Source organism: Somniosus microcephalus, chromosome 29, assembly GCF_052327205.1.
Source record: "Somniosus microcephalus isolate GS21.2 chromosome 29, FLI_Smic_1.0, whole genome shotgun sequence".
NCBI lineage: Eukaryota > Metazoa > Chordata > Chondrichthyes > Squaliformes > Somniosidae > Somniosus > Somniosus microcephalus.
This window is the reverse complement of record NC_141015.1, coordinates 33,908,615-33,934,323: the sequence shown is the minus strand read 5'-3', so window position 1 is coordinate 33,934,323 and position 25,709 is coordinate 33,908,615. Positions and strand designations below refer to the sequence as shown.

The 25,709-nt window shown below is 50.2% G+C and overlaps 1 protein-coding gene across 1 annotated transcript; it reads right to left on the bottom strand.

Moving 5' to 3' along the window:
- Positions 1–1,004: 1,004 nt before the first annotated feature.
- Positions 1,005–22,403, bottom strand: LOC147098625 (peptidyl-prolyl cis-trans isomerase-like). The gene is made up of 6 exons (XM_085970565.1): positions 22,201–22,403; positions 8,004–8,034; positions 7,829–7,917; positions 7,638–7,734; positions 1,276–1,351; positions 1,005–1,189 (listed from the first exon to the last, which is right to left on the bottom strand). Exons 1-6 carry the CDS (start codon positions 22,273–22,275, stop codon positions 1,054–1,056), a joined length of 504 nt encoding a protein of 167 aa, XP_085826691.1. The 5' UTR covers positions 22,276–22,403; the 3' UTR covers positions 1,005–1,053.
- Between the last annotated feature and the right edge of the window lie 3,306 nt (positions 22,404–25,709).

The window sequence follows — 25,709 nt, the reverse complement described above, 5'->3', positions numbered from 1 at the left end:
CCTTTGATTATTTTTTGTTCCTGACATTTTAATGATCCACGTACATGGACCCCAAGTCTCTTTGGAGCCCCACTGTTCCCAGCTTTTCACCATTCTGAAAGCACTGATCTATCCTTTTTAGGTCCAATGTAATGACCTCACACTTGCCTACATTGAAATCCATTTTCCAGTTTTGCCCATTCATTTAATCTACTATCTTTGTAATTTTATGCTTCCATCTACACTGCTTACAAAGCCGCCCATCTTTGTGTCATCGGCAAACTTAGATATGTGGCTCTCTATCCCATTATTTAATAAATACGATTAATAGTTGAGGCCCCAACACAGATCCCTGTGGGACGCCACTAGTCACATCCTGCCCATTATCCCTACTCTGTCTCCTGCCAGTCAGCCAATTTCCTACCACTGAAAGCTCTCCCCTGGATAGGTGCAGCTGCAACAATACTAAAGGAGATCGATGGAAACCAGGATAAAGCAGTCCTCTTGATTGGCTGCCCAGCACCTTAAATATCCACTACCAGCACACCGTGGCTAGTGTGTATTATCCACAGGATGCACTGCAATGCACCAAGGCTTCGTCAACAGCACCTCCCAAACCCACATCTCCATCACCTGAAAAAGACATGGGCAGCAGGAGTCTGGGAACACCATCACCTCCAGCTTTCCCTGCAAGTCACATCATCCTCACCTGGACATAGATCACCGTTCCTGCATAATAGCGGAGTCAAAATCCCAGAACTCCCTACCCAACAAGCACTGTGTACCTTCACCACGACTGCAGCAGTTCAAGGTGGCAGCTTCACCACCACCTTCTGCCCTTGCTAGCGACGCCCCATATCCAGAGAGTAAATTTAAAATACCCGGAGAAACCTTCTCTCAAGAGAAGGTCCCAGAGTGATTTGCCTGTTTGGGGCACTTTAGTCGAACGCGGCTGAGAGAACAGTGGTCTAAAGCAATGAGTCGTTAAAAAATGTAATGCTACAGTGCAAAGTAAAACTGGAATGGCAAGTGATCAAGTTTTATTTAGATTGTAAAATTTCATTCACAAACAAATTAGGACAGCTGTCCACAATCAGTGATGGTAACGGGTTTTTTGGTTTTGCCACTTGAGCTGCCCAACGCTTCCATCTTTGTTACAACGTCCAGCCCCCCAATCACAGAACCAAATACAACGTGCTTTCCATTCAACCTGCAAGATTGAACAACAGACATTAGTGACTACTGAATCCTGCAGTGAATACTTGGAGAGAGAATACTAATTCACCATACACTTACCACTCAGTTTTCGCAGTGCATAAAAAAAACTGGGATCCATTGGTATTTGGCCCAGCATTGGCCATAGACAGGATACCTGCAATAGTAAGATGGCAAAAAGTAAACATTCCAGAAATGTGTTCAGCTTCCTCTCCTGTGCAATTTACATTTATATATGGTGCCTTCGAGGTAATGAAATGTTAAAACGCATTTCTGGGCCTGGGAGAAAAAACAGGGTGAGACACAGAGCAGGAGTTGGGGGGAATAGATGACCGAAGGTCAGCGAGGTAGGTTTGTAGACAGTTTTGAAAGTGGGTAGAGATAGAACAGAAGGATTTTGAAATCAATAACCCCAAGCAACAAACTCCTCCACAGCCACCTTATATTCTTCTCCCTTATTGATAGCATAAAGACCCAGGTTTGTTATAGGTAAAAGATTAAGTTTAACAAGGGAGGCTAGAGTGCAGTTTGTCACGGAGTGCAGCTCGGAACAGAGTGTTAAGCTGCGAGTTTGGTGAGTTCGGGGAGGGAGGCGTTCCTTTCTTTTTCTAATATTTGTCAGCTTCCAGGAGAGCAGGAGCTAAAAAGCTGCACAAGAGGGGACAGAGAACCAGCGGGGGTTCGGCTCTGTGACACCCCCCCAACCGCATCTGGAGAAAAATAAAAGTGCGGTTTAAACAGAGTGTTGCAAGTTGGGAATTGTTTCTTACTTTACACCAAGGAAAGAGTCCAAGAGCGGGAGCAGTCAAACAACAACTGCGAAACCGCTAAAGTGACGTCATAATCAGGGAAGGAGCTGATTGGCAAGTAGGACCTGGTGAGTATTTCTACAGTCCAGTCGCAAGTAAAAGTAAGGTCTCCAGTTTGGAGTAAGTAGTGTTTAAAGGGAAGTAAGGTCACTAGTGTATTTAATATTCTTTTTAATTTAAAAGGAAGTAAAAAAGAGTAAATTAAGGGTAGGACATGGCAGGGCAGCTCGGCAGCATGGAGTGCCCCTCCTGTGCTATGTGGGAAGTCAGGGACACTTTCGGTGTCCAGGGCGAACAGATGTGCAGGAAGTGTCTCCAGCTGCAGCTACTCGAAATCCGCATTTCGGAGCTGGAGCTGCGGCTGGAGTCACTGTGGAGCATCCGCGAAGCTGAGATCTTTGTGGATAGCACGTTTAACGAGGTGGTCACACCGCAGGTAAAGAGTGCACAGGCAGACAGGGAATGGGTGACCGCCAGGCAGAGTAAAAGAACTAGGAAAGTAGTGCAGGAGTCCCCTGGGTCGATCTCCCTCTCCAACAGATTTTCCGTTTGGATACTGATGGGGGAGATGGTTTCTCAGGGGAATGCAGCAAGAGCCAAGTCTGTGGCACTACGAGTGGCTCAGCTGCACAGGAGGGGAGGAAAAAGAGTGGCAGAGCAATAGTGATAGGGGATTCTATCGTAAGGGGAACAGATAGACGTTTCTGTGGCTGCAGACGTGACTCAAGGATGGTATGTTGCCTCCCTGGTGCCAGGGTCAAGGATGTCACTGAACGGCTGCAGGACATTCTGAAGGGGGAGGGCGAACAGTCAGAGATCGTGGTTCACATTGGTACCAACGACATGGGTAGAAAGAGGGATGAGGTCCTGCAACAAGAATTTAGGGAGCTAGGTAGCAGATTAAAAAGCAGGACCTCAAATGTTGTAATCTCTGGATTACTCCCGGTGCCACGTGCTAGTGAGTATAGGAATAGGAGGATAGAGCAGATGAATGCGTGGCTAAAGAATTGGTGCAGGAGGGAGGGCTTTAGTTTCCTGGATCACTGGGTCTGCTTCTGGGGAAGGTGGGACCTGCACAAGTTGGACGGGTTGCATCTGAACCGGAACGGGACCAACATCCTTGCAGGGAGGTTTGCTAGTACTGTTGGGGGGGGGGGGGGTTTAAACTAACTTGGCAGGGGGATGGGATACGGAGTGGAGCTATAGTAGGGGGTGATGCACAGCCAAATATAGAGGAAAAAACAAGTCAGCCTGGAAGGCAGAGCAAATATGTAACGGCACAAGGGAGTATGGCAAGGCTGGATGGCATTTATTTTAATGCCAGGAGTCTTGCGAGTAAGGCAGATGAATTGAAGGTATTGATGAACACATGGGAGTATGATATTGTTGCTATCACAGAGGCATGGTTGAGGGAGGGGGCAGGACTGGCAGCTCAATATTCCGGGGTATAGAATCTTCAGGCAAGACAGAGGGGGGTGTAAAAGAGGAGGGGGTGTCGCAATATTAATCAAGGAGTCAATTACTGCTGTAAGGAGGGATGATGTCTTAGCAGGTTCCTCTAATGAGGCCATATGGGTACAACTTAAAAACAAAAAGGGGGCAAGCACTTTGCTGGGAGTGTACTATAGGCCCCCAAACAGTCAGGGGGAGATAGAAGAACAGATATGTAGGCAAATCTCAGAGAAGTGTAGAAAAAATAGGGTAGTAATACAGTAGTAGGGGATTTCAACTTCCCCAATATTAACTGGGATAGTCAAGAGTGTGAAAGGCTTAGAGAGTGCGGAATTCTTAAAGTGCATCCAGGAGGGCTTTTTGAGCCAGCATGTAGAACGTCCTACAAGAGGGGGCAGTACTGGACCTAATTCTAGGGAATGTAGCCAAGCAAGTGGTAGAAGTGTCAGTAGGAGAGCATTTTGGTGACAGTGACCATAATTTGGTGAGATTTAAGGTAGTCATGGAAAAGGACAAAGATGGACTGGAAATAAAGATTCTAAATTGGGGGAAAGACGATTTTAATATGATACGGCAGGATCTGGCCAAAGTAGACTGGGATCAGCTATTTGTAGGAAAATCCACATCAGAGCAGTGGGAGTCTTTCAGAAAGGAAATAGAGAGATTACAACACCAACATGTTCCCGTAAAGGGTGGGACCAACAACCCCAGGGAACCCTGGATGTCAAGGAATATACAAGAATGGATTAGGAAAAAAGGGAGGCTTTTGGCAGATACAAAGGACTAAAAACAGTGGAAGCCCTAGGAGTATAGAAAGTGCAGGGTGGTACTTAAAAAATAAATTAGGAGAGCGAAGAGGGGGCATGAAAAAACACTGGCGGGCAAAATAAAGGAAAATCCCAAGGTGTTTTATAAGTATATTAAGCGCAAGAGGATAACCAGGGAAAGAGTAGGGCCCATTAGGGACCAAGTGGCAATCTGTGTTTAGAGCCGGAAGATGTAGGTGAGGTTTTTAAATGAATATTTTGCATCTGTGTTCACTATGGAGAAGGACGATGTAGGCATAGATCAGGCAGGGGGATTCTGATATACAGGAAACTTTCGATTAACCGGCCCCTAAATAACCGGAACGCTCTATCCATCGGCAAAATTCAGGAGTCGGTTCAGGTAACTTTTATTACTTTTTTTACTCCATTTGTTGCTGTGCAAGGGTGTAGCTGAAGCTGTTGCTAAGCTACAGAGACACTTGCAACTTGTGCCGATTGTTTTGAAGCTGTTGGGTTTGTTGCTTTATACGGAGCTCCGAGCTCCGTATCTTTTACTATAGCGTTCGGTTATCCGGAATTGATGATGAACCGGCACCACGTCGGTCCCGTCCGTGCCGGATACCAGAAAGTTTCCTGTACTTGAACAAATTAGTATTGAGAGGGAGGAGGTACTAGCGGGTTTAGCAGGCTTAAAAGTGGATAAATCCTCAGGCCCAGACGAGATGTATCCCAGGCTGCTGTGTGAGGCAAGGGAGGAGATTGCAGGGGCTCTGACACAAATTTTCAGAACCTCTTTGACCACAGGAGAGATGCCAGAGGACAGGAGAACAGCTAACGTAGTACCATTATTCAAGAAGGGTAGTAGGGATAAACCAGGGAATTACAGGCCAGTGAGCCTAACATCAGTGGTAGGGAAATTATTGGAAAATATTCTGAGGGACAGAACTAGTCTCCACTTGGAGAGGCAAGGATTAATCAAGGATAGTCAGCATGGCTTTGTCACGGGAGATCATGTCTAACCAATTTGATTGAATTTTTCGAGGGGATGACTAGGTGTGTGGATGAGGGTAGTGCAGTTGATGTAGTCTACATGGGCTTCAGTAAGGCTTTTGACAAAGTCCAGCATGGGAGACTGGTCAAGAAGGTAAGAGCCTATGGGATCCAGGGCAATTTGGCACATTGGATCCAAAATTGGCTTAGTGGCAGGAGGCAGAGGGTGATGGTCGAAGGTTGTTTTTGTGACTGGAAGCCTGTGTCCAGTGGTATACCGCAGGGATCGGTGCTGGGTCCTTTGCTGTTTGTAGTGTACATTAATGATTTAGATATGAATGTAGGAGGTATGATCAGTAAGTTCGCAGATGACATGAAAATTGGTGGAGTGGTAAATAGTGAGGAGGGAAGCCTCAGGCTACAGGACGATAAAGACGGGTTGGTTAGATGGGCAGAACAGTGGCAAATGGAATTTAACCCTGAAAAGTGTGAGGTGATGCATTTTGGGAGGACTAACAAGGCAAGGGAATACACAATGAATGGTAAGACCCTAGGAAGGACAGAGGATCAGAGGGACCTTGGTGTGCATGTACATAGACCCCTGAAGGCAGCAGGACAAGTAGATAAGGTGGTTAAAAAGGCATATGGGATACTTGCCTTCATTAGACGAGGCATAGCATATAAGAGCAGGGAGGTTATGATGGAGCTGTACAAAACGCTAGTTAGGTCACAGCTGGAATACTGTGTGCAGTTCTGGTCGCCACACTATAGGAAGCATGTGATTGCATTGGAGAGGGTGCAGAGGAGATTCACCAGGATGTTACCTGGGCTGGAGCGCTTCAGCTATGAAGAGAGACTGGACAGGCTGGGGTTGTTTTCCTTAGAGCAGAGAAGGCTGAGGGGGGACCCGATTGAGGTGTACAAAATTATGAGGGGCATAGATAGGGTAGATAGAAAGGAACTTTTCCCCTTAGTAGAGGGGTCAATAACAAGGGGGCATAGATTCAAGGTAAGGGGCAGGAGGTTTAGGGGGGATTTGAGGAAAAACTTTTTCACCCAGAGGGTGGTTGGAATCTGGAACTCACTGCCTGAAAGGGTGGTAGAGGCAGGAACCCTCACAACATTCAAGAATCATTTAGATGAGCACCTGAAACGCCATAGCATACAAGGCTACGGACCAAGTGCTGGAAAATGGGATTGGAATAGACAAGGCTTGATGGCCGGCGCGGACACGATGGGCTGAAGGGCCTCTTTCTGTGCTGTATAACTCTATGACTCTAATTGCTTTTGTTTGCTGATCAAACATCAGGTTGATGAATATTTTCACTATTATCATACCCGCACTTCTCATGTCCACTAACTGATCCCCAATAGTGGTTCTCACAGGCAAGGCTGAGCTCTGCAGCACTGCTGTGATGTTTAGCCAAGATGGAGTTGTGTTTAAAAAACAACAGACCCATTTAAGGCCACTACTCAGGTACTTGTAAACAGTCAGATTATGAAGTCAAATGGTATCTACTCATGAATGCCTGGCTCACACCCTGGGGACAGGCCAGGTAATGACAGTGATAGAAACCAGCTGTCCTTTTCCCCCCCTCCCCCTTTATAAAAAAAAGACAGTTCAGTTGAAGTGTGGTACCTCAAGTACGCCAGATGCACTTCATTCAAAACTTAGGCAAACATGAAAGGTCCTAAGACATGGATATATTCTACACCTTAGAAACATTAGCCCAGCTAAGACTTGCCATATTTTCAATAAGTGTAATGAACGGATGGTGCCGTTCAAAAATGTAGCGAATGTAGCCATGACTCAAAATTTAAAAGTAACAATGTGATTAGCAGAACTATTCATATTCATAGAAACAAACAGTTGCACATACACACCTCGTCAGAAATGTCTCAAAAGCTGACTTTTACTTCAATATTATTTACTTGGGATTCTCCAAAGATACTTGATAATATTCCACAGAAAGCAAATTTTATTTCAGCTTTCATGCTTTTAGTTTAAAAAAAGTAATGCACATCTGATATACATTAAGTCAGTGGTGTCAGAATTTACTGCTCTTGTACATACTGTTGTGAACGTAACATTAGATGACTCTTTGAGGACGTGCAGCCTTTAATATTGTGTGACAGCCCCAAACTACACCTTCAGTAATCCCCAGGTACTCTTCCCCCGACAAGACACGCTCATTGTGGGAGGACTGCTCTGGGTGACTGCAATTGCATCACTTGGCCAATTGAAGCCATCTCCCTGCCCTCATATCCCCCACCTCTTCCATCTGGTCCCCCCCTCTCTCTCCACATCCACCTTCACCCCAACAAACCCAACTCCCTTCTCAACATTCCCTTCCTCCTATCTCCCCCACTCTTGCCACCCCACCGCTGAAAGTCATCATACAAATATGCCAAGCAGCCTATTTACCAGACTGTGTGTGCTTCAGGGTGAAGTTCTCATCCTGAAACTCGGTCCCGTAGATGGACTTTCCACCAGTGCCATTGTGCGCTGTGAAGTCACCACCCTGTACAATTGGAAGTTGAACAAGTCATTAGCCATTTACTGAAACCAAGCACAGAGATATTCCCAACCATTCCCCAAATAAAGTTGCTCCTCACCTGGCACATGAACTGGGGAATGATCCTGTGGAACGTGGAGCCCTTGTAACCAAAACCCTTCTCACCTGTGCACAATGCGCGGAAGTTTTCTGCAACAAAACATTTCCGAGTAAGACCACAGATCGATACAACTGAGACCTTCTTCAACTCAACATAGTCTGTTCCTGGGACTTACCTGCAGTCTTTGGGACCACATCAGCCCTGAGCTGAAAGAGACAAGCAGTGCACAGCTTCAGTATATCGATCATGTACAATAATAAAACACTGCAGCTTTACAGCTGCAATCACTATTCAAACATTGTAGAGAAGGCTTTTAAAACTAATCATATATACACATGAACAAGTTTCATAGACCAACCCTAAAAATTGTAGCTATACTGCTGCTGGACATGGGATGCAATTATTTTACCACATACCTGATCGGTAAGCATTTAACAGTGATTCTTAAACTTGTGTGGGGAAATTGCTGTAAATCCCAACATACTCTCGGGGTCTCTTGCCAATATTGTCCGGGGAACCCCAATTTCAGAAAGACAGTACCAACTACTAACCAAATTAGTAACAATACTGTGGAGGAAGAATTCCTGGAGCGTATACTGGATGGTTTCCTGGACTAATATGTCGAGGAACCAACTAGAGATCAGGCCATCTTAGGCTGGGTATTATGTAATGAGAAAGGATTAATTAGCAACCTTGTTGTGCGAGGCCCCTTGGATCAGAACGATCATAATATGATAGAATTCTTCATTAAGATGGAGAGTGAAATAGCTGACTCAGAGACTAGGGTCCTGAATTTAAGTAAAGGAGACTACGATAGTATGAGGCGCGAGTTGGGTAGGATTGATTGGGGAATGTCACTCAAAGGGTTGACGGTGGATGGGCAATGGCAAACATTCAAAGATCGCATGGATGAACTACAGAATTTGTTCATCCCAGTTTGGCATAAAAATAAAACAAAAAAGGTGACTCAACCGTGGCTAACAAGGGAAATTAGGGATAGCATTAGATACAAGGAGAGGACATATAAATTGGCCAGAAGAAGCAGTAAACCTGAGGATTGGGAGCAAAGGAGGACAAAGGGATTAATTAAGAGGGGGAAAATAGAGTATGAGAGTAAGCTTGCAGGGAACATAAAAACTGACTGTAAAAGCGTTTATAGATATGTGAAGAGAAAAAGATTGGTGAAGTCAAGCGTACATCCCTTGCAGTCAGAATCAGGGTAATTTATAATGGGGAACAAAGAAATGGCAGACCAATTAAATACATATTTTGGTTCTGTCTTCACAAAGGAGGACACAAATAACCTCCCAGAGATGTCGGGGAACATAGGGTCTGATGAAAGGGTGGAACTGAAATAAATCAGTATTTGTAGGGAAATGGTGTTAGGGAAATTGATGTGATTGAGGGCCGATAAATCCCCAGGGCCTGATAATCTACATCCTAGGGTACTTAAGAAAGTGGCCCTAGAAATAGTAGATGCATTGCTGGTCATCTGCCAAAATTCGATAGACTCTGGAACAGTTCCCATGGATTAGAGGGTAGCTAATGTTACCCCACTGTTCAAAAAGGGTGGTAAGAGAGAAAACGGGGAATTATAGACCGGTAAGCCTGACATTGGTAGTGGGGAAAATGCTAGAGTCCATTATAAAGGATGTAATAGCAGAGCACTTGGAAAAAAGTGACAGGATCGGACAAAGTCAACATGGATTTACAAAAAGTAAATCGTGCTTGACTAATCTACTGGAATTTTTTGAGGATGTAACTGGTAAAATAGATAAGGGAGAACCAGTGGATGTGGTGTATTTGGATTTACAAAAGGCTTTCGATAAGGTCCCACATAAGAGATTAACGTGTAAAGTTAAGGCACATGGGATTGGAGACAAGGTATTGACTTGGATAGAGAACTGGTTGGCAGACAGAAAGCAAAGAGTTGGAATAAACGGCTCTTTTTCCGAGTGGCAGGCAGTGACTAGTGGGGTACCGCAGGGATCGGTCCTTGGACCCCAGCTATTTACAATATATATTAATGATCCGGACGAGGGAACTAGATGTAATATCTCCAAGTTTGCAGAACACTCAAAGCTGGGTGGGCATGTGTGCTGTGAGGGATTTGGACAGGTTGGGTGATTGGGCAGAAGCATGGCAGATGCAATATAACGTGGAGAAATGCGAGGTTATTTACTTTGGTGTCAAAAACAGGAAGGCAGAGTATTATCTGAATGGCAATAGATTGGGAGAAGGGGAAGTGCAACGAGACCTGGGTGTCCTTGTGCACCAGTCGCAGAAAGTAAGCATGCAGGTGCAGCAGGCGGTTAAGAAGGCAAATGGTGTGTTGGCCTTCGGAGCGAGAGGGTTTGAGTACAGGAACAAGGATGTCTTGCTGCAGTTGTACAGGGCCTTGGTGAGACCACATCTTGAGTATTGTGTGCAGTTTTGGTCGCCTTATCTGAAAAGGATGTTCTTGCCATGGAAGAAGTGCAGTGAAGATTCACCAGACTGATACCTGGGATGGCAGGAATGACATACGAGGAGAGATTGGGTCGATTGGGCCTGTACTCGCTAGAGTTTAGAAGAATGAGAGGGGATCTCATCGAAACTTATAAAATTCTAACAGGACTAGGCAGACTAGATGCAGGAAGGATGTTCCCGATGGCGGGGGGAGTCCAGAACCAGGGGTCACAGTCTAAGGATAAGGGGTAAGCAATTCCGGACTGAGATGAGGAGGAATTTCTTCACCCAGAGAGTGGTGAACCTGTGGAATTCTCTACCAAAGGCGGCAGTAGAGGCCAATTCATTAAATATATTCAAGAAGGAGTTGGATATATTTCTGAAGGCTAAAGGGATCAAGGGATATGGGGAGAAGGCAGGAACAGGGTACTGAATTTGGATGATCAGCCATGATCTCATTGAATGGCGGAGCAGGCTCGAGGGGCCGAATGGCCTACTCCTGCTCCTATCTTCTATGTTTCTATGTATCTGCTGCTAACGCATGAGTAGCAAACCCAACAGCCTCATCAGATGCTCTCACCAACTGTCTATTCCTGGTCCCTATGCCAGCTGACATTATAAGTGGTCCCCTCTCTTCAGGGTCTGTTCCCCTTTTCTTTCATAGCTGCCGTCACTCCCCCTCCTCAAAAATCTGCACTGGACCCCGACCATCCCATCTCCAAGCAACCTTGGACATGGTCTCAAATTTCTGACCATCTTATGGAAACTTAAGTTTTCATTTCTCCAAACAGGTTTCTGCAACTGCCACAGCACTGAAATAGCCTGAACTCAGTTGAAAATTAATTCTGTGCTGCATTATCCCTCCTTGCTCTTGATGCCACTACACTAGACAATCACACCACATTCCTCCAATGTCTCGCCTCCATTACTCAGCTCAGTGCGAATGACCACAGCTGGGTCCAGTCATCTCTAGTTGACCATCTCCAATAATAGCTTCATTTCCCAACACCCACACTTCATTCTGAAATCTCGACTCAGTCACCTCTCCCTCACCGACATCATTTGCAAACATAGGGTCAACTCTCAAATGTATGCTGATGATACCCATTTTAGCTTAAGAACATAAGAAATAGGAGCAGGAGATTTGGACCTTCGAGCCTGCTCCGCCATTCATTAAGATCATGGCTGATCTTCTACCTGTTCCTGGGACTAGGGACAGGGTCACTGGCAAGGCTTGGAAGCTAAGCAGAGCCAGGCCTGGTTAGTACCTGGAAGGGTGACCATCAGGGAAGACCAGGTGCAGAAGGTTACGGAAGGAGCCCCGAGGAGGGGCGGTTGGTGAGACGGTCACGGAAGGAGCCCCAGGAGGGGCGGCTGGTGAGCAGGCCCGGGTGTTGGGCTGAAGATTGTCGGACAGGAGGAATGGTGGAAATGGAATGGCGGCGCGCACAGACGCAGCGGCTTTGCTTCTCCCAGGACGGTGCTATTTACGTTTAATGTTAATGTTATTTGTACTGGACTCATGGGAGCTTGCAAGATCACATTTTGTTGTTCATGTACTTGTGCATTGTACAATGACAATAAAGTTGAATTATTATTATCTCCACTTTCCTGCACTATCCCCATATCCCTTGATTCCTTAATATCCAAAAATCTATCGATCTCTGTCTTGAATATACTCAACGACTGAGCCTCCACAGCCCTCTGGGGTAGAGAATTCCAAAGATTCACCACCCTCTGAGTGAAGAGATTTCTCCTCATCTCAGTCCTAAATGGCCGACCCCTTATTCTGAGACTGTGACCCCCTGGTTCTAGACTCCCCAGCCAGGGGAAACATCCTCCCAGTCAAGCCCTGTAAAGATTTTCTATGTTTCAATGAGCTCACCTCTCATTCTTCTAAACTCTAGAGAATATAGGCCTAGTCTACTCAATCTCTGCTCATAGGACAATCCCCCCCAATCCCAGGAACCATCCCCCCCAATCCCAGGAACCAATCTGGTGAACCTTCGTTACACTCCCTCTATGGCAAGTATATCCTTCCTTAGGCAAGGAGACCAAAACTGTACACAATATCCAGGTGTGGTCTCACCAGGGCCCTATATAATTGCAGTAAGACGTCTTTACTCATACTCTAATCCTCCTGTAATAAAGGCCGAGCTTAGTGGTTTTTAAAAAAAAATTTGATTATGGGATGTGAACGTCGCTGGCAAGGCCAGCATTTATTGCCCATCCCTAATTGCCCTTGAGGAGGTGGTGGTGAGCCGCCTTCTTGAACCGCTGCAGTCCGTGTGGTGAAGTTACTCCCACAGTGCTGTTAGGGAGGGTGTTCCAGGATTTTGACCCCGCGACGATGAAGGATCGGCGATATACTTCTAAGTCAGGATGGTGTGCGACTTGGAGGGGAACTTGGAGGTGGTGGTGTTCCCGTGCGTCTGCTGCCCTTGTCCTTCTAGGAAGAGGTCGCGGGTTTGGAAGGTGCTGCCGAAGAAGCCTTGGCGAATCGCTGCAGTGCATCTTGTAGATGGTACACACTGCAGCCGCGGTGCGCCGGTGGTGGAGGGAGTGAATGTTTAAGGTGGCGGATGGGTTGCCAATCAAGCGGGCTGCTTTGTCCTGGATGGTGTCGAGCTTTTTGAGTGTTGTTGGAGCTGCACTTATCCAGGCAAGTGGAGATTATTCCATCACATTCCTTACTTGTGCCTTGTAGATGGTGGAAAGGCTTTGGGGAGTCAGGAGGTGAGACACTCGCCGTAGAATACCTAGCCTCTGACCTGCTCTTGTTGCCACAGTATTTATGTGGCTGGTCCAGTTAAATTTATGGTCAATGGTGACCCCAGGATGTTGATGGTGGGGGATTCGGCGATGGTAATGCCGTTGAATGTCAAGGGGGCGGTGGTTAGGCTCTCGCTTGTTGGAGATAGTCATTGCCTGGCACTTGTGTGGCGCGAATGTTACCTGCTGTGGTAAACCACTTTTATCGTTCACTATCGTTACACTATAGTTATCACTGTTTATATCGTTACACTATGGTTATCACTGTTTACACTGTTGTATCACTACACAAGGTCACCTCTTGTCACGCTGTTATACCTGGGCTGACCACAGCTGACTCCGCCCCATGGCTCCGCCTGCTTGCCCAGGTATAAAGGTGGTCGACTGGCTGGTATTCCTCCTTGTTGGATCCGATCACCCACGAGGGTGGGCTCTGTTATTTAGCCAATAAAAACCTATAGTTACTAACTTAACTCGTCGCTTTTCATGAACTGAATTGATAGGTATATCAATTTTATTGGCTAAATTTTGAAATGTCTTCAACGGAGCAGCCAAACGACCAGTCAGACGTACAGCCTCAGCCAAACGGCCATCTGCAACAGCCACAGCAGCCGGCCTGGCTGCGAGCCCTCCGACCGCCGTACCTGGATCTAAACCCACAGGCAGCGAACTCAGCCCTCGACTTCGAACACTGGCTGAGCTGTTTCGAATCCATCTGGGAGAATCCGGCGTGCCTCTGGGATCCAAACTAAGAGTTCTGACCGCCCAGGTGAGCCCTAAAGTATTTGCATTCATCCGGGACCTTGCTACATACGAGGACGCCCTCAACCTGCTGAAAGAGCAGTACCGGAGCCCTGTAAATTCTATGTATGCCAGACATCTCCTAAGATCCCGCTCGCAACAGCCAGGAGAGTCTGTAGATGAATTTTTACGGGCGCTACAAACACTCGGCAGGGACTGTGACTTTAAAGCTGTAACGGCTGCAGAAAATACTGAAGGGAATATCCGCGATGCCTTCGTGAAAGGCCTTCGGTCCGACTACTCACGGCAAAGACTGCTCGAATCAAAGGACCTCGACCTGAATACAACTGCAGCCCTCGCTCGCTCTCTGGAAGTGGCCCATCAGGACCTCGAGGCGTACTCCAGGTACTGTGCTGCGCGACCCTGGGACTCGGGCCCGACCCCGGCCGCAATACCCCTCGCACCGCCGCCTCTGGGACCTACCTCAGCGTCGGCGTCCCGGAACCGATCGGGACCGCCACCCCCGGTGCCGGCTGCGACATCGGAGCCCCGCGATCGGGCCACCGGCTGCTTCTTCTGTGGCCAGGCGAAACACCCGAGGGCGCGCTGCCCTGCAAGAAACGCGACCTGCTCCGGCTGCCACAAGAAAGGCCACTTCGCGAAGGCCTGCAGGGGGAGAGCCACAGACGCCAGCAGTGCCTCATGCAAGTTGTGGGGGCGGCCATCTTTCATCAAGGCCACAGATGCCAGTATCCCCTCGTGTGAGTCGTGGGGGCGGCCATCTTTGATCAAGGCCACCGACGCCAGCAGTGCCTCATGTGAGTTGTGGGGACAGCCATCTTCTCCGCCATTTTATTCAACGTCGTGGGCACCGCCATTTTGTTCACCACACTCGACCGCCACCATGTCTCCAGACCCGACCACCGCCTCACCCGCAGACTACAGCAGCTCGCTCAGCCATACACTAGCCTCCGTCACACTTGACCAAGCTCGCCCGCATCACCTGTCCAAGTCCATGATGGACATCAAAGTAAACGGCCACGCCACGACCTGCCTGTTCGACAGCGGAAGCACGGAGAGTTTCATCCATCCAGACACGGTGAGCCACTACTCCCTCACTGTCCGGCCAACGCGCAACCGGATCTCGATGGCGTCGAGGTCCCATTCTACAGACATCAGCGGCTACTGTGTTGTGACCCTGTCGGTTAGGGGCACGGAGTATAAAAATTTTAAACTTCTCGTCCTGCCCCAGCTCTGCGCTGCCGTCCTACTAGGGCTGGACTTCCAATCCCACCTTCAAAGTGTCACTTTGGCATACGGTGGACCCCTCCCCCCACTCACAGTCGACAACCAGCAGCTTTTAAACCACCCACCGCGTACCACCTGCGGCCTATCCACCTTCAAGGTCCCACCCCCCTCCCTGTTCGCCAACCTCACCCGCGACTGTAAACCCGTCGCTACCAAGAGCAGGCGGTACAGCGCCGGGGACAGAGCTTTTATTAGCTCTGAGGTGCAGCGTCTCCTGAAGGAGGGCATCATCGAGAGGAGCAACAGCCCCTGGCGTGCCCAGGTCGTAGTCGTTAAGACCGGCGATAAAAACCGCTTGGTCATCGACTACAGCCAAACCATAAACCGGTACACCCAGCTGGACGCATACCCCCTTCCCCGCATATCTGATATGGTCGATCAGATTGCACAGTACCGGGTATTCTCTACCATCGACCTTAAGTCGGCCTACCACCAACTCCCTATCCGCCCTGAGGACCGCCAGTATACCGCCTTCGAGGCGAATGGCCGCCTCTACCACTTCCTTAGGGTTCCCTTCGGCGTCACCAACGGGGTTTCGGTCTTCCAAAGGGAGATGGACCGGATGGTTGACCAGAACGGGCTGCAGGCCACGTTCCCTTATCTAGATAACGTCACCATCTGCGGCCGCGACCGGCAGGACCATGATGTTAATCTGGAGAGATTCCTCCGTACGGCCCAACGGCTGAACCTCACCTACAATAAGGAGAAATGTGTGTTTAACACCTCGCGTCTTGCCATCCTCGGCTGCGTAGTAGAGAACGGAGTCATCGGCCCCGACCCCGAAAGAATGCGGCCCCTCATGGAGCTTCCCCTCCCCCACTGTCCAAAGGTGCTGAAGAGAACCCTGGGGCTCTTCGCCTACTATGCCCAATGGGTGCCCAATTATGCCGTCAAAGCCAGACCCCTCATGAAGTCCACCTCCTTCCCCCTGACGGCAGAAGCATGCGCAGCCTTCTCCCTCATAAAGGGAGACATTGCTAAGGCCACAATGCACGCGGTGGATGAGTCTATCCCTTTCCAAGTGGAGGGCGATGCATCCGACTTCACCCTAGCTGCAACCCTTAACCAGGAGGGGAGACCTGTGGCCTTCTTCTCAAGGACCCTCCAGGGCCCTGAGATCCGACACTCTTCGGTCGAGAAGGAGGCCCAGGCGATCGTGGAGGCAGTACGACGCTGGAGGCATTACCTGGCAGGCAAACGATTTACCCTCCTCACCGACCAGCGTTCGGTCGCTTTTATGTTTAATAACAAGCTGAGGGGCAAAATCAAGAACGACAAGATCTTGAGGTGGAGAATCGAGCTCTCCACCTATGATTATGATATCTTGTACCGGCCTGGTAAACTGAACGAACCCCCAGATGCTCTATCACAGGCATCCCTGAGACACCACCGTTACCCCCCACCACCCCCCCAAATCCAGCCCAGGTAGACGGCATGCTGGAACCCCACGAGCCTTCGCCGACCACGCAGACACTAGCATTAACATTGGATACTGCATCACCGCCGCCGCGCCGATCAGAAAGGCTTACGAGGCCTCCGGACAGACTGACATACCCGAACTGGTAGTACACTTCACCCCGCCGGACTCAAATTTAAACAAGGGGTGAATGTGGTAAACCACTTTTATCGTTCACTATCGTTACACTATAGTTATCACTGTTTATATCGTTACAACAGTGTAAACAGTGATAACCATAGTGTATCACTACACAAGGTCACCTCTTGTCACGCTGTTATACCTGGGCTGACCACAGCTGACTCCGCCCCATGGCTCCGCCTGCTTGCCCAGGTATAAAGGTGGTCGACTGGCTGGTATTCCTCCTTGTTGGATCCGATCACCCACGAGGGTGGGCTCTGTTATTTAGCCAATAAAAACCTATAGTTACTAACTTAACTCGTCGCTTTTCACGAACTGAATTGATAGGTATATCACCTGCCACTTATCAGCCCAAGCCTGAACGTTGTCCAGGTCTTGTTGCATGTGGGCATGGACTGCTTCATTATCTGAGTTGTGAATGGCGCGGAACACTGTGCAGTCATCAGCGAACATCCCTATTTCTGACCTTATGTTGGAGGGAAGATCATCGATGAAGCAGCTGAAGATGGTTGGGCCTTGGACACTGCCCCGAGGAACTCGTGCAGCGATGTCCTGGGGCCGTGATGATTGACCTTCAACCACCACAACCATCTTCCTTTGTGCTAGATATGACTCCAGCCAGTGGAGAGCCCCCCCCCCCCAACCGGTTCCCATTGACTTCAGTTTTACTAGGGCTCCTTCATGCCACGCTCAGTCAAATGCTGCCATGATGTCAAGGGCAGTCACTCTCACCTCACCTCTGGAATTCAGCTCCTTTGTCCATATTTGGACCAAGGCTGTAATGAGGTCGGGAGCAGAGTGGTCTTGGCGGAATCCAAACTGGGCATCAGTGAGCAGGTTATTGATGAGTAAGTGCCGCTAGATAGCACCTTCCATCACTTTGCTGATGATTGAGAGTAGACTGATGGGGCAGTAATTGGCCAGATTGGATTTGTCCTGCTTTGTGGATAGGACATACCTGGGCAGTTTTCCACATTGTCGGATAGATGCCAGTGTGGTAGATGTACTGGAACAGCTTGGCTAGAGGCGCGGCTGGTTCTGGAGCACATGTCTTCAGCACAATAGTCGGGATGTTGTCAGGGCCCATAGCCTTTGCTGCATCCAGTGCGCTCAGCCGTTCCTTGATATTACGTGGAGTGAATCGAATTGGCTGAAGACTGGCTTCTGTGATGGTGGGGACCTCAGGAGTAGGCCGATATGGATCATCCTCTCGGCACTTCTGGCGGAAGATGGTTGCAAACGCTTCAGCCTTGTCTTTTGCGCTCAACCATCATTGAGGATGGGGATATTCATGGAGCCTCCTCTTCCCGTTAGTTGTTTAATGGTCCACCACCATTCACGACTAGGTGTGGCAGGACTGCAGAGTTTTGATCTGATCCGTTGATTGTGGGATCGCTTAGCCCTGTCAATAGCATGCTGCTTCCACTGTTTAGCATGCATGTAGTCCTGTGTTGCAGCTTCCCCAGTTGGCACCTCATTTTTAGGTACGCCTGGTGCTGCTCCTGGCATGCTCTTCTACACTTCTTATTGAACCAGGGTTGGTCCCCTGGCTTGATGGTAATGGTAGAGTGAGGGACATGCCGGGCCATTGAGCTGCTAGATCTGTTCTGAATCTATCCCATTTTGTATGGTGGCCGTACCACACAACACGATGAGGGTGTCCTCAGTGTGAAGACGTAACTTCGTCTCCACAATGACTGTGTGGTGGTCACTGGTATCAATGCTGTCATGGACAGATGCATCTGCGACAGGTAGATTGGTGAGGACGAGGTCAAGTAGGTTTTTCCCCTCGTGTTGGTTCTCTCACCTATCACAGGCCCAATCTGGCAGCTGTGTCCTTCAAGACTCAGCCAGCTCGGTCAGTAGTGGTGCTACCGAGCCACTCTTGGTGATGGACATTGAAGTCCCCCCACCCAGAGTACATACTGTGCCTTTGCTTCCCTCAGTGCTTCTTCCAAGTGGTGTTCAACATGGAGGAGTTCTGATTCATCAGCTGAGGGAGGGCGGTAGGTGGTAATTGCCGATTTCCTTGCCCATGCGTGACCTGAAGCCATGAGACTTCATGGGGCCCAGAGTCAATGTTGAGGACTCCCAGGGCCACTCCTTCCCGACTGTACACCACTGTGCCGCCACCAGTGTGGCAGGACATACCCAGGGATGGTGATGGACGAGTTTGGCATGATTCTGTGAGTAGGATTATGTCAGGCTGTTGCTTGACTAGTCTGTGGAACAGCTCTCCCAATTTTGGCACAAGTCCCCAGATGTTGGTGAGGAGGACTTTGCAGCGTTCACTGGGTTGGGTGTGCCGTTGCCGTAGCCAAGGTTGATGCCGGGTGGTCCGTCCGGTTTCATTCTTATTATTGTGTTTCGTAGCGGTTTGCACAACTGAGCGGCTCGCGCGGCCATTTCAGAGGGCAGTTAAAGAGTCAACCACATTGCTGTGGGTCTGGAGTCACATATAGGCCAGACCGAGTAAAGACGGCAGATTTCCTTCCCTAAAAAGGGCATTAGTGAACCAGATGGGTTTTTATGACAATCTGATAGTTTTATGGTTACCGACACTAGCTTTTTATTCCAGATTAATTTAATTAACTGAATTTAAATTCCCCAGCTGCCATGGTGGGATTTGAACTCAGTAGTGCAACAACATAACCAGCAAAGGCCTGAGCTTCATCCCCTTACGCCCCCCACCTCAATGAATTTCGAGCTCTGCACGATGCTGAGCTCTTTTTCCGCCGTCTTCGTCCCCGTGCCCACTTCTCTGGCCAGGAGTCTTCCCCCCGCACGGCTGACCCTTTCTCCTGCTTTCAGTATTCCCGTTCTACTTGGACCCCTCCCCCTGGCCTCTTACCCTCTCTAGATCTTTTCATTGCTAACTGCCGCCATGACATCAGCTGTCTCCATTTCTCTGCTCCCCTCACTCACTCCAACCTACCTCCCTCTGAACTTGCAGCACTCCATTCTCTCAGATCCAACCCCGACATTGTCATTAAACCTGCTGACAAGGGTGGTGCTGTTGTTGTTTGGTGAACCGACCTCTACCTAGCGGAAGCTGAACTCTCCGACACCTCCTCCTACCTCCACCTGGACCATGAACCCACTACCGAACATCAAACCACCGTTTCCAAGACTGTCACTGACCTCATCTCCTCTGGAGATCTTCCCCCCGCAGCCACCAACCTCATAGTTCCCTAACCCCGCACAGCCCGCTTCTACCTCCTTCCCAAGATCCACAAACAGGACTGCCCTGGTAGACCCATCATTTCAGCCTGTTCTTGCCCCACGGAACTTATCTCTTCCTATCTCGACTCTATCTTTTCTCCCCTTGTCCAGTCTCTTCCCACCTACATCCGTGACTCTTCGGACGCCCTCCACCACTTTAACAGTTTCCTGGCCCCAACCGCCTCCTTTTCACCATGGACGTACAATCCCGCTACACCTCCATCCCCCCACCAGGATAGCCTGAGGGCGCTCCGCTTCTTCCTTGAACAGAAGCCCTACTAGTCCCCATTCACCACCACCCTCCTCCGCCTGGCTGAACTGGTTCTCACATTGAACAACTTCTCCTTTGACTCTACTCATTTCCTCCAAATCAAAGGTGTTGCTATGGGTACCTACATGGGTCCTAGTTATGCCTGACTTTTCGTGGGCTATGTGGAACACTCTTTGTTCCAGTTCTACTCAGGTCCCCTCCCTCACCTCTTTTTCCGATACATTGATGACTGTATCGGTGCCATTTCCTGCTCTCGCCCTGAACTAGACAATTTCATTCACTTTGCCTCCAATTTCCACCCTTCCCTCACCTTCACATGGTCCATCTCCGACTCTTCCCTTCCCTTCCTCAACTTCTCTGTCTCCATCTCTGGGGATAGGTTATTGACCAACATTCACTAAAAGCCCACCGACTCCCACAGCTACCTGGACTACACTTCCTCCCACCCCGCCTCCTGTAAGGACTCTATTCCATTCTCCCAGTTTCTCCGTCTCCGCCGCATCTGCTCTGACGATGCCACCTTCCACACCAGTGCTTCCGACATGTCTTCCTTTTCCCTCAACCAAGGATTCCCCTCTACCGTGGTTGACACGGCCCTCGACCGTGTCCGTTCTATCTCCCGCACTTCTGCCCTCACCCCTGCCCCTCCCTCCCGGAACCACGATAGGGTTCCCCTTGTCCTCAGCTTTCACCCCACCAGCCTCCACATTCAACGGATCATCCTCCGCCATTTCCGCCACCTCCAACGTGATCCCACCACGAAACGCATCTTCCCTTCCCCTCCCCTCCCAGCATTCTGTAGGGACCGCTCCCTCCGAGACACCCTAGTCCACTCCTCTATCACCCCCCAGCACCCCTTCCCCTGGCAGCTTCCCCTGCAAGCGCAGGAGATGCAACACCTGCCCTTATACCTCCCCCCTTCCCACTGTCCAGGGCCCCAAACACCCCTTCCAGGTGAAACAGCGATTTACTTGTACTTCTTGCAATCTAGTATACTGTATTCGCTGCTCACGATGCGGTCTCCTCTACATTGGGGAGACCAAACGCAGATTGGGTGACCGCTTTGCGGAACACCTCCGTTCAGTCCGTAAGGGTGACCCTGAGCTTCCGGTCGCCTGTCATTTTAATTCACCGCCCCATTCCCACTCAGACCTCACCGTCCTCGGGCTCTTGCATTGTTCCACGGAAACCCAGCGTAAGCTCGAGGAACAGCACCTCATCTTCCGATTAGGCACTTTACAGCCTTCCGGACTCAATATCGAGTTCAACAATTTCAGATCATAACCTCGGCCCCTTTTACATTTTTACTTATACTTTTTATCCACGCCTTTGTTTTGTGCCCTTCCCCCCCCTTTTTTTTTCCTCTCTCCCACATGGCAGCTGTCTCTCATTCTGCCAGCGCATTTCACACCTAATCTAGAGCCGTCTTTTGTCTCCACTAGTCCTATCACCATCTCGTCTGGTTTTGAATACCTCTTAATGTCTCTTCACTTCTCTTTTGTTCTCTCATTCCCAGCCCCCAAACTGGCCTTTTAATCTGTTTAATTTCCTGTGTTTTCTCAGTCCTGACGAAGGGTTTCGACCTGAAACATTAACTGTTTTCTCTCCACGGATGTTGCCTGGCCTGCTGAGTTTTTCCAGCATTTTCTGTTGTTATTTTTTAACATAACCACTATGCTGCCTAAGAACAAGGCTACCGCTCCCTACAGTGTTGCATTAGAGAGCTCAGTGTTGCATCCCCCCTGTTAGATTTGAACCCAGCTGCTTCACACATTGCAGAGGCTGCAGACCCAGGTGCTGTTGTACCCGCGCAGGCGCGCTCTTCAGCCCCCCGCGCAGGCGCAATATCCCCTTCTCGCACATGCGCGCTCATCAGCCCCGCGCAGGCGCGCTGGGGTCCGGTCCCGGGATTCGCTCCCCCAGCGGCCGGCCCGCCTCAACTCACCCCCGCCCGCCCGCGCTCGGTTCGGGGTTTCCTCACACGCGGCCTGGGCTCCGGGCTGCTCAACTCACCTCCATCACGATCCGGCCCAGTTTTTCGCCAGCCGCAGCGATGTCCATGTAAACCTGGGGATTCTTGTCAGCCATCGCGCTGAAGGGTTTTCCCGGAGCGGCCGAGGTGAATGTGTGAGATCAGCGGCGAGGAAAAGCGCAACAGCTCCGAACTCCACTCGCTCGTGGGCCGAGAGGAAGCGGGGTCTAAAGGATAATCCCCTGTCAATCAGGCAGAGGGCGGGGTCACGCTCACCATTGGCTGTCAATCAGGCAGAGGGCGGGGCCTAAAGGATCGTCGCCTGTCAATCGGGCAGAGCCTAAAGGATCGTCACCTGTCAATCAGACAGAGGGCGGGGCCTAAAGGATCGTCACCTGTCAATCAGGCAGAGGGCGGGGCCTAAAGGATCGTCACCTGTCAATCAGGCAGAGGGCGGGGCAACGCTCACCATTGGCTGTCAATCAGGCAGAGGGCGGGGCCACGCTCATCATTGGCTGGCAAACAGGCAGAAGGCAGGGCCACACTCATCAGTGGCTGTCAATCAGGCAGAGGGCGGGGCCGCGCTCATCATTGGCTGGCAAACAGGCAGAGGGCAGGGCCACACTCATCAGTGGCTGTCAGTCAGGCAGAGGGCGGGGCCGCGCTCACCATTGGCTGCCAATCAGGCAGAGGGCGGGGCCACGCTCACCATTGGCTGTCAATCAGGCAGAGGGCAGGGCCACGCTCACCATTGGCTGTCAATCAGAGGGCGGGGCCATGCTCACCATTGGCTGTCAATCAGAGGGCGGGGCCATGCTCACCATTGGCTGCCAATCAGGCAGAGGGCGGGGCCACACTCACCATTGACTGTCAATCAGGCAGAGGGCGGGCCCACTCACCATTGGCTGTCAGAGGGCTGGGCCACACTCACCATTGGCTGTCAATTAGAGGGCGGGGCCACACACCATTGGCTGTCAGAGGGCGGGGCCACACTCACCATTGGCTGTCAATCAGAGGGCAGGGCCACTCACCATTGGCTGTCAATCAGGCAGAGGGCAGGGCCGCACTCACCATTGGCTGTCAGAGGGCGAGGCCGCGCTCACCATTGGCTGTCAATCAGGCAAAGGGTGGGGCCACACTCACCACTGGCTGTCAATCAGGCAGAGGGCGGGGCCACGCTCACCATTGGCTGTCAATCAGGCAGAGGGCGGGGCCACACTCACCATTGGCTGTCAATCAGAGGGCGGGGCCAATCACCATTGGCTGTCAATCAGGCAGAGGGCAGGGCCGCACTCACCATTGGCTGTCAGAGGGCGAGGGCGAGGCCGCGCTCACCATTGGCTGTCAATCAGGCAAAGGGTGGGGCCACACTCACCACTGGCTGTCAATCAGGCAGAGGGCGGGGCCACGCTCACCATTGGCTGTCAATCAGGCAGAGGGCGGGGCCACACTCACCACTGGCTGTCAATCAGGCAGAGGGCGGGGCCACGCTCACCATTGGCTGTCAATCAGGCAGAGGGCGGGCCCACGCTCACCATTGGCTGTCAATCAGGCAGAGGGCGGGGCCACACTCACCACTGGCTGTCAATCAGGCAGAGGACGGGGCCACGCTCACCATTGGCTGTCAATCAGGCAGAGGGCGGGGCCACACTCACCACTGGCTGTCAATCAGGCAGAGGGCGGGGCCACGCTCACCATTGGCTGTCAATCAGGCAGAGGGCGGGGCCACACTCACTATTGGCTGTCAATCAGAGGGCGGGGCCACGCTCACCATTGGCTGCCAATCAGGCAGAGGGCGGGCCCACGCTCACCATTGGCTGTCAATCAGAGGGCGGGGCCACTCACCATTGGTTGTCAATCAGAGGGCGGGGCCACACGCACCATTGGCTGTCAATCAGAGGGCGGGGCCACACACCATTGGCTGTCAATCAGAGGGTAGGGCCACTCACCATTGGCTGTCAATCAGGCAGTGGGCAGGGCCACACTCACCACTGGCTGTCAATCAGGCAGAGGGCTGCGCTATACCCATGGACTGATCCAGCATGTGGCCCGTCACTGTTGCATATTCCCAGGTGGCGACTTGTGCCTGCAGCTCACCAACCTTGTTTACCACGGCAGGTGCATTTATATACATGCACTCCAAACACTTGCCTTTATTAAGGGATAGTGTGCAAAAGCAAGGAAGTTGACGCAAAACTTGGAAGTATAGTGAGGAGGAGAGCGATAGACTTCAAGAGGGCATAGACAGGCTGGTGGAATGGGCGGACATGTGGCAGATGAAGTTTAACGCAGAAAAGTGCAAAGTGATACATTTTGGTAGGAAGAACGAGGAGAGGCAATATAAACTAAAGGGTACAATCCTAAAGCAGGTGCATGAACTGAGAGACCTGGGGGTGTGTGTGCACAAATCGTTGAAGGTGGTAGGGCAGGTTGAGAAAGTGATTAAAAAGGTATACGGGATCCTGGGGTTCAAAAATAGAAGCACAAAGTACAAAAGCAAGGAAGTTATGACGAACCTTGTGTCCAATTTTGGACGGATGGATGTGAAGGCCTTAGAGAGGGTGCAGAAAAGGTTTACGAGAATGATTCCAGGGATGAGGGACTTCAGTTTACGTGGATAGACTAGAGAAGCTGGGGTTGTTCTCCTTACAACTGTTCCCATTGCGGGAAGGGTCGAGAGCCAGAGGACATCGATTTAAGGTGATTGGCGACATGAGGAAAAACTTTTTTACGCAGCAAGTAGTTAGGATCTGGAAGGCACTGCCTGAAAGGGTGGTGGAGGCAGATCCAATCGTGGCTTTCAAAAGGGAATTGGATAAGTACCTGAAGGAAAACATTTTGCAGGGCTACGGGGAAAGGGCGGGGGAGTGGGACGAGCTGAAGTGCTCTTGCAGAGCAGGCAGGGGCTCGACGGGCAGAATGACCTCCTTCTGTGCTGTAACCATTCTATGATTCTATAAGTTCTGCTAAACCTATGGCTTTAAGCAAGGGGGCAGAGATTTACGACTTCAGTTATGTGGAGAGACTGGAGAGGTTGGGATTGTTCTTCTTACAGCAGAGAAGGTTAAGTCACCCCCCTAGTGGAACAGCACATTAAGTAGCCCCACCAGCGATCCTTAAAGGGACCACTGCACAAATATCTTCCCACCTGCTGCCTTCCTATCAGTGGCTCCCCTCCCCGCTTAATAGCTGACTTTCGGCTTGGCTCGATGAAATCCCCGAGGGATATTAGAAAGTACAAACCTGCTTGTTTTAAATGGGTTAGTGCCTTCATTATAACAGCTGCCAGAGAAATTTCATAGGAATGGCTTCTCTTCCAACTCCCGCACCGTTACGGGAGGTAAGGTACTGTCTTGGATAGAGAACTGGTTGGCATTCAGGAAGCAAAGAGTTGGAATAAATGGGTCTTTTTCCAAGTGGAAGGCAGTGACTAGTGGGGGTATCGCAGGGATCGGTGTTAGGACCCCAGCTATTCACAATATATATAAATTATCTAGATGAGGGGACTAGATGTAATATCTCCAAGTTTGCAGACAAAGCTGGGTGGGCG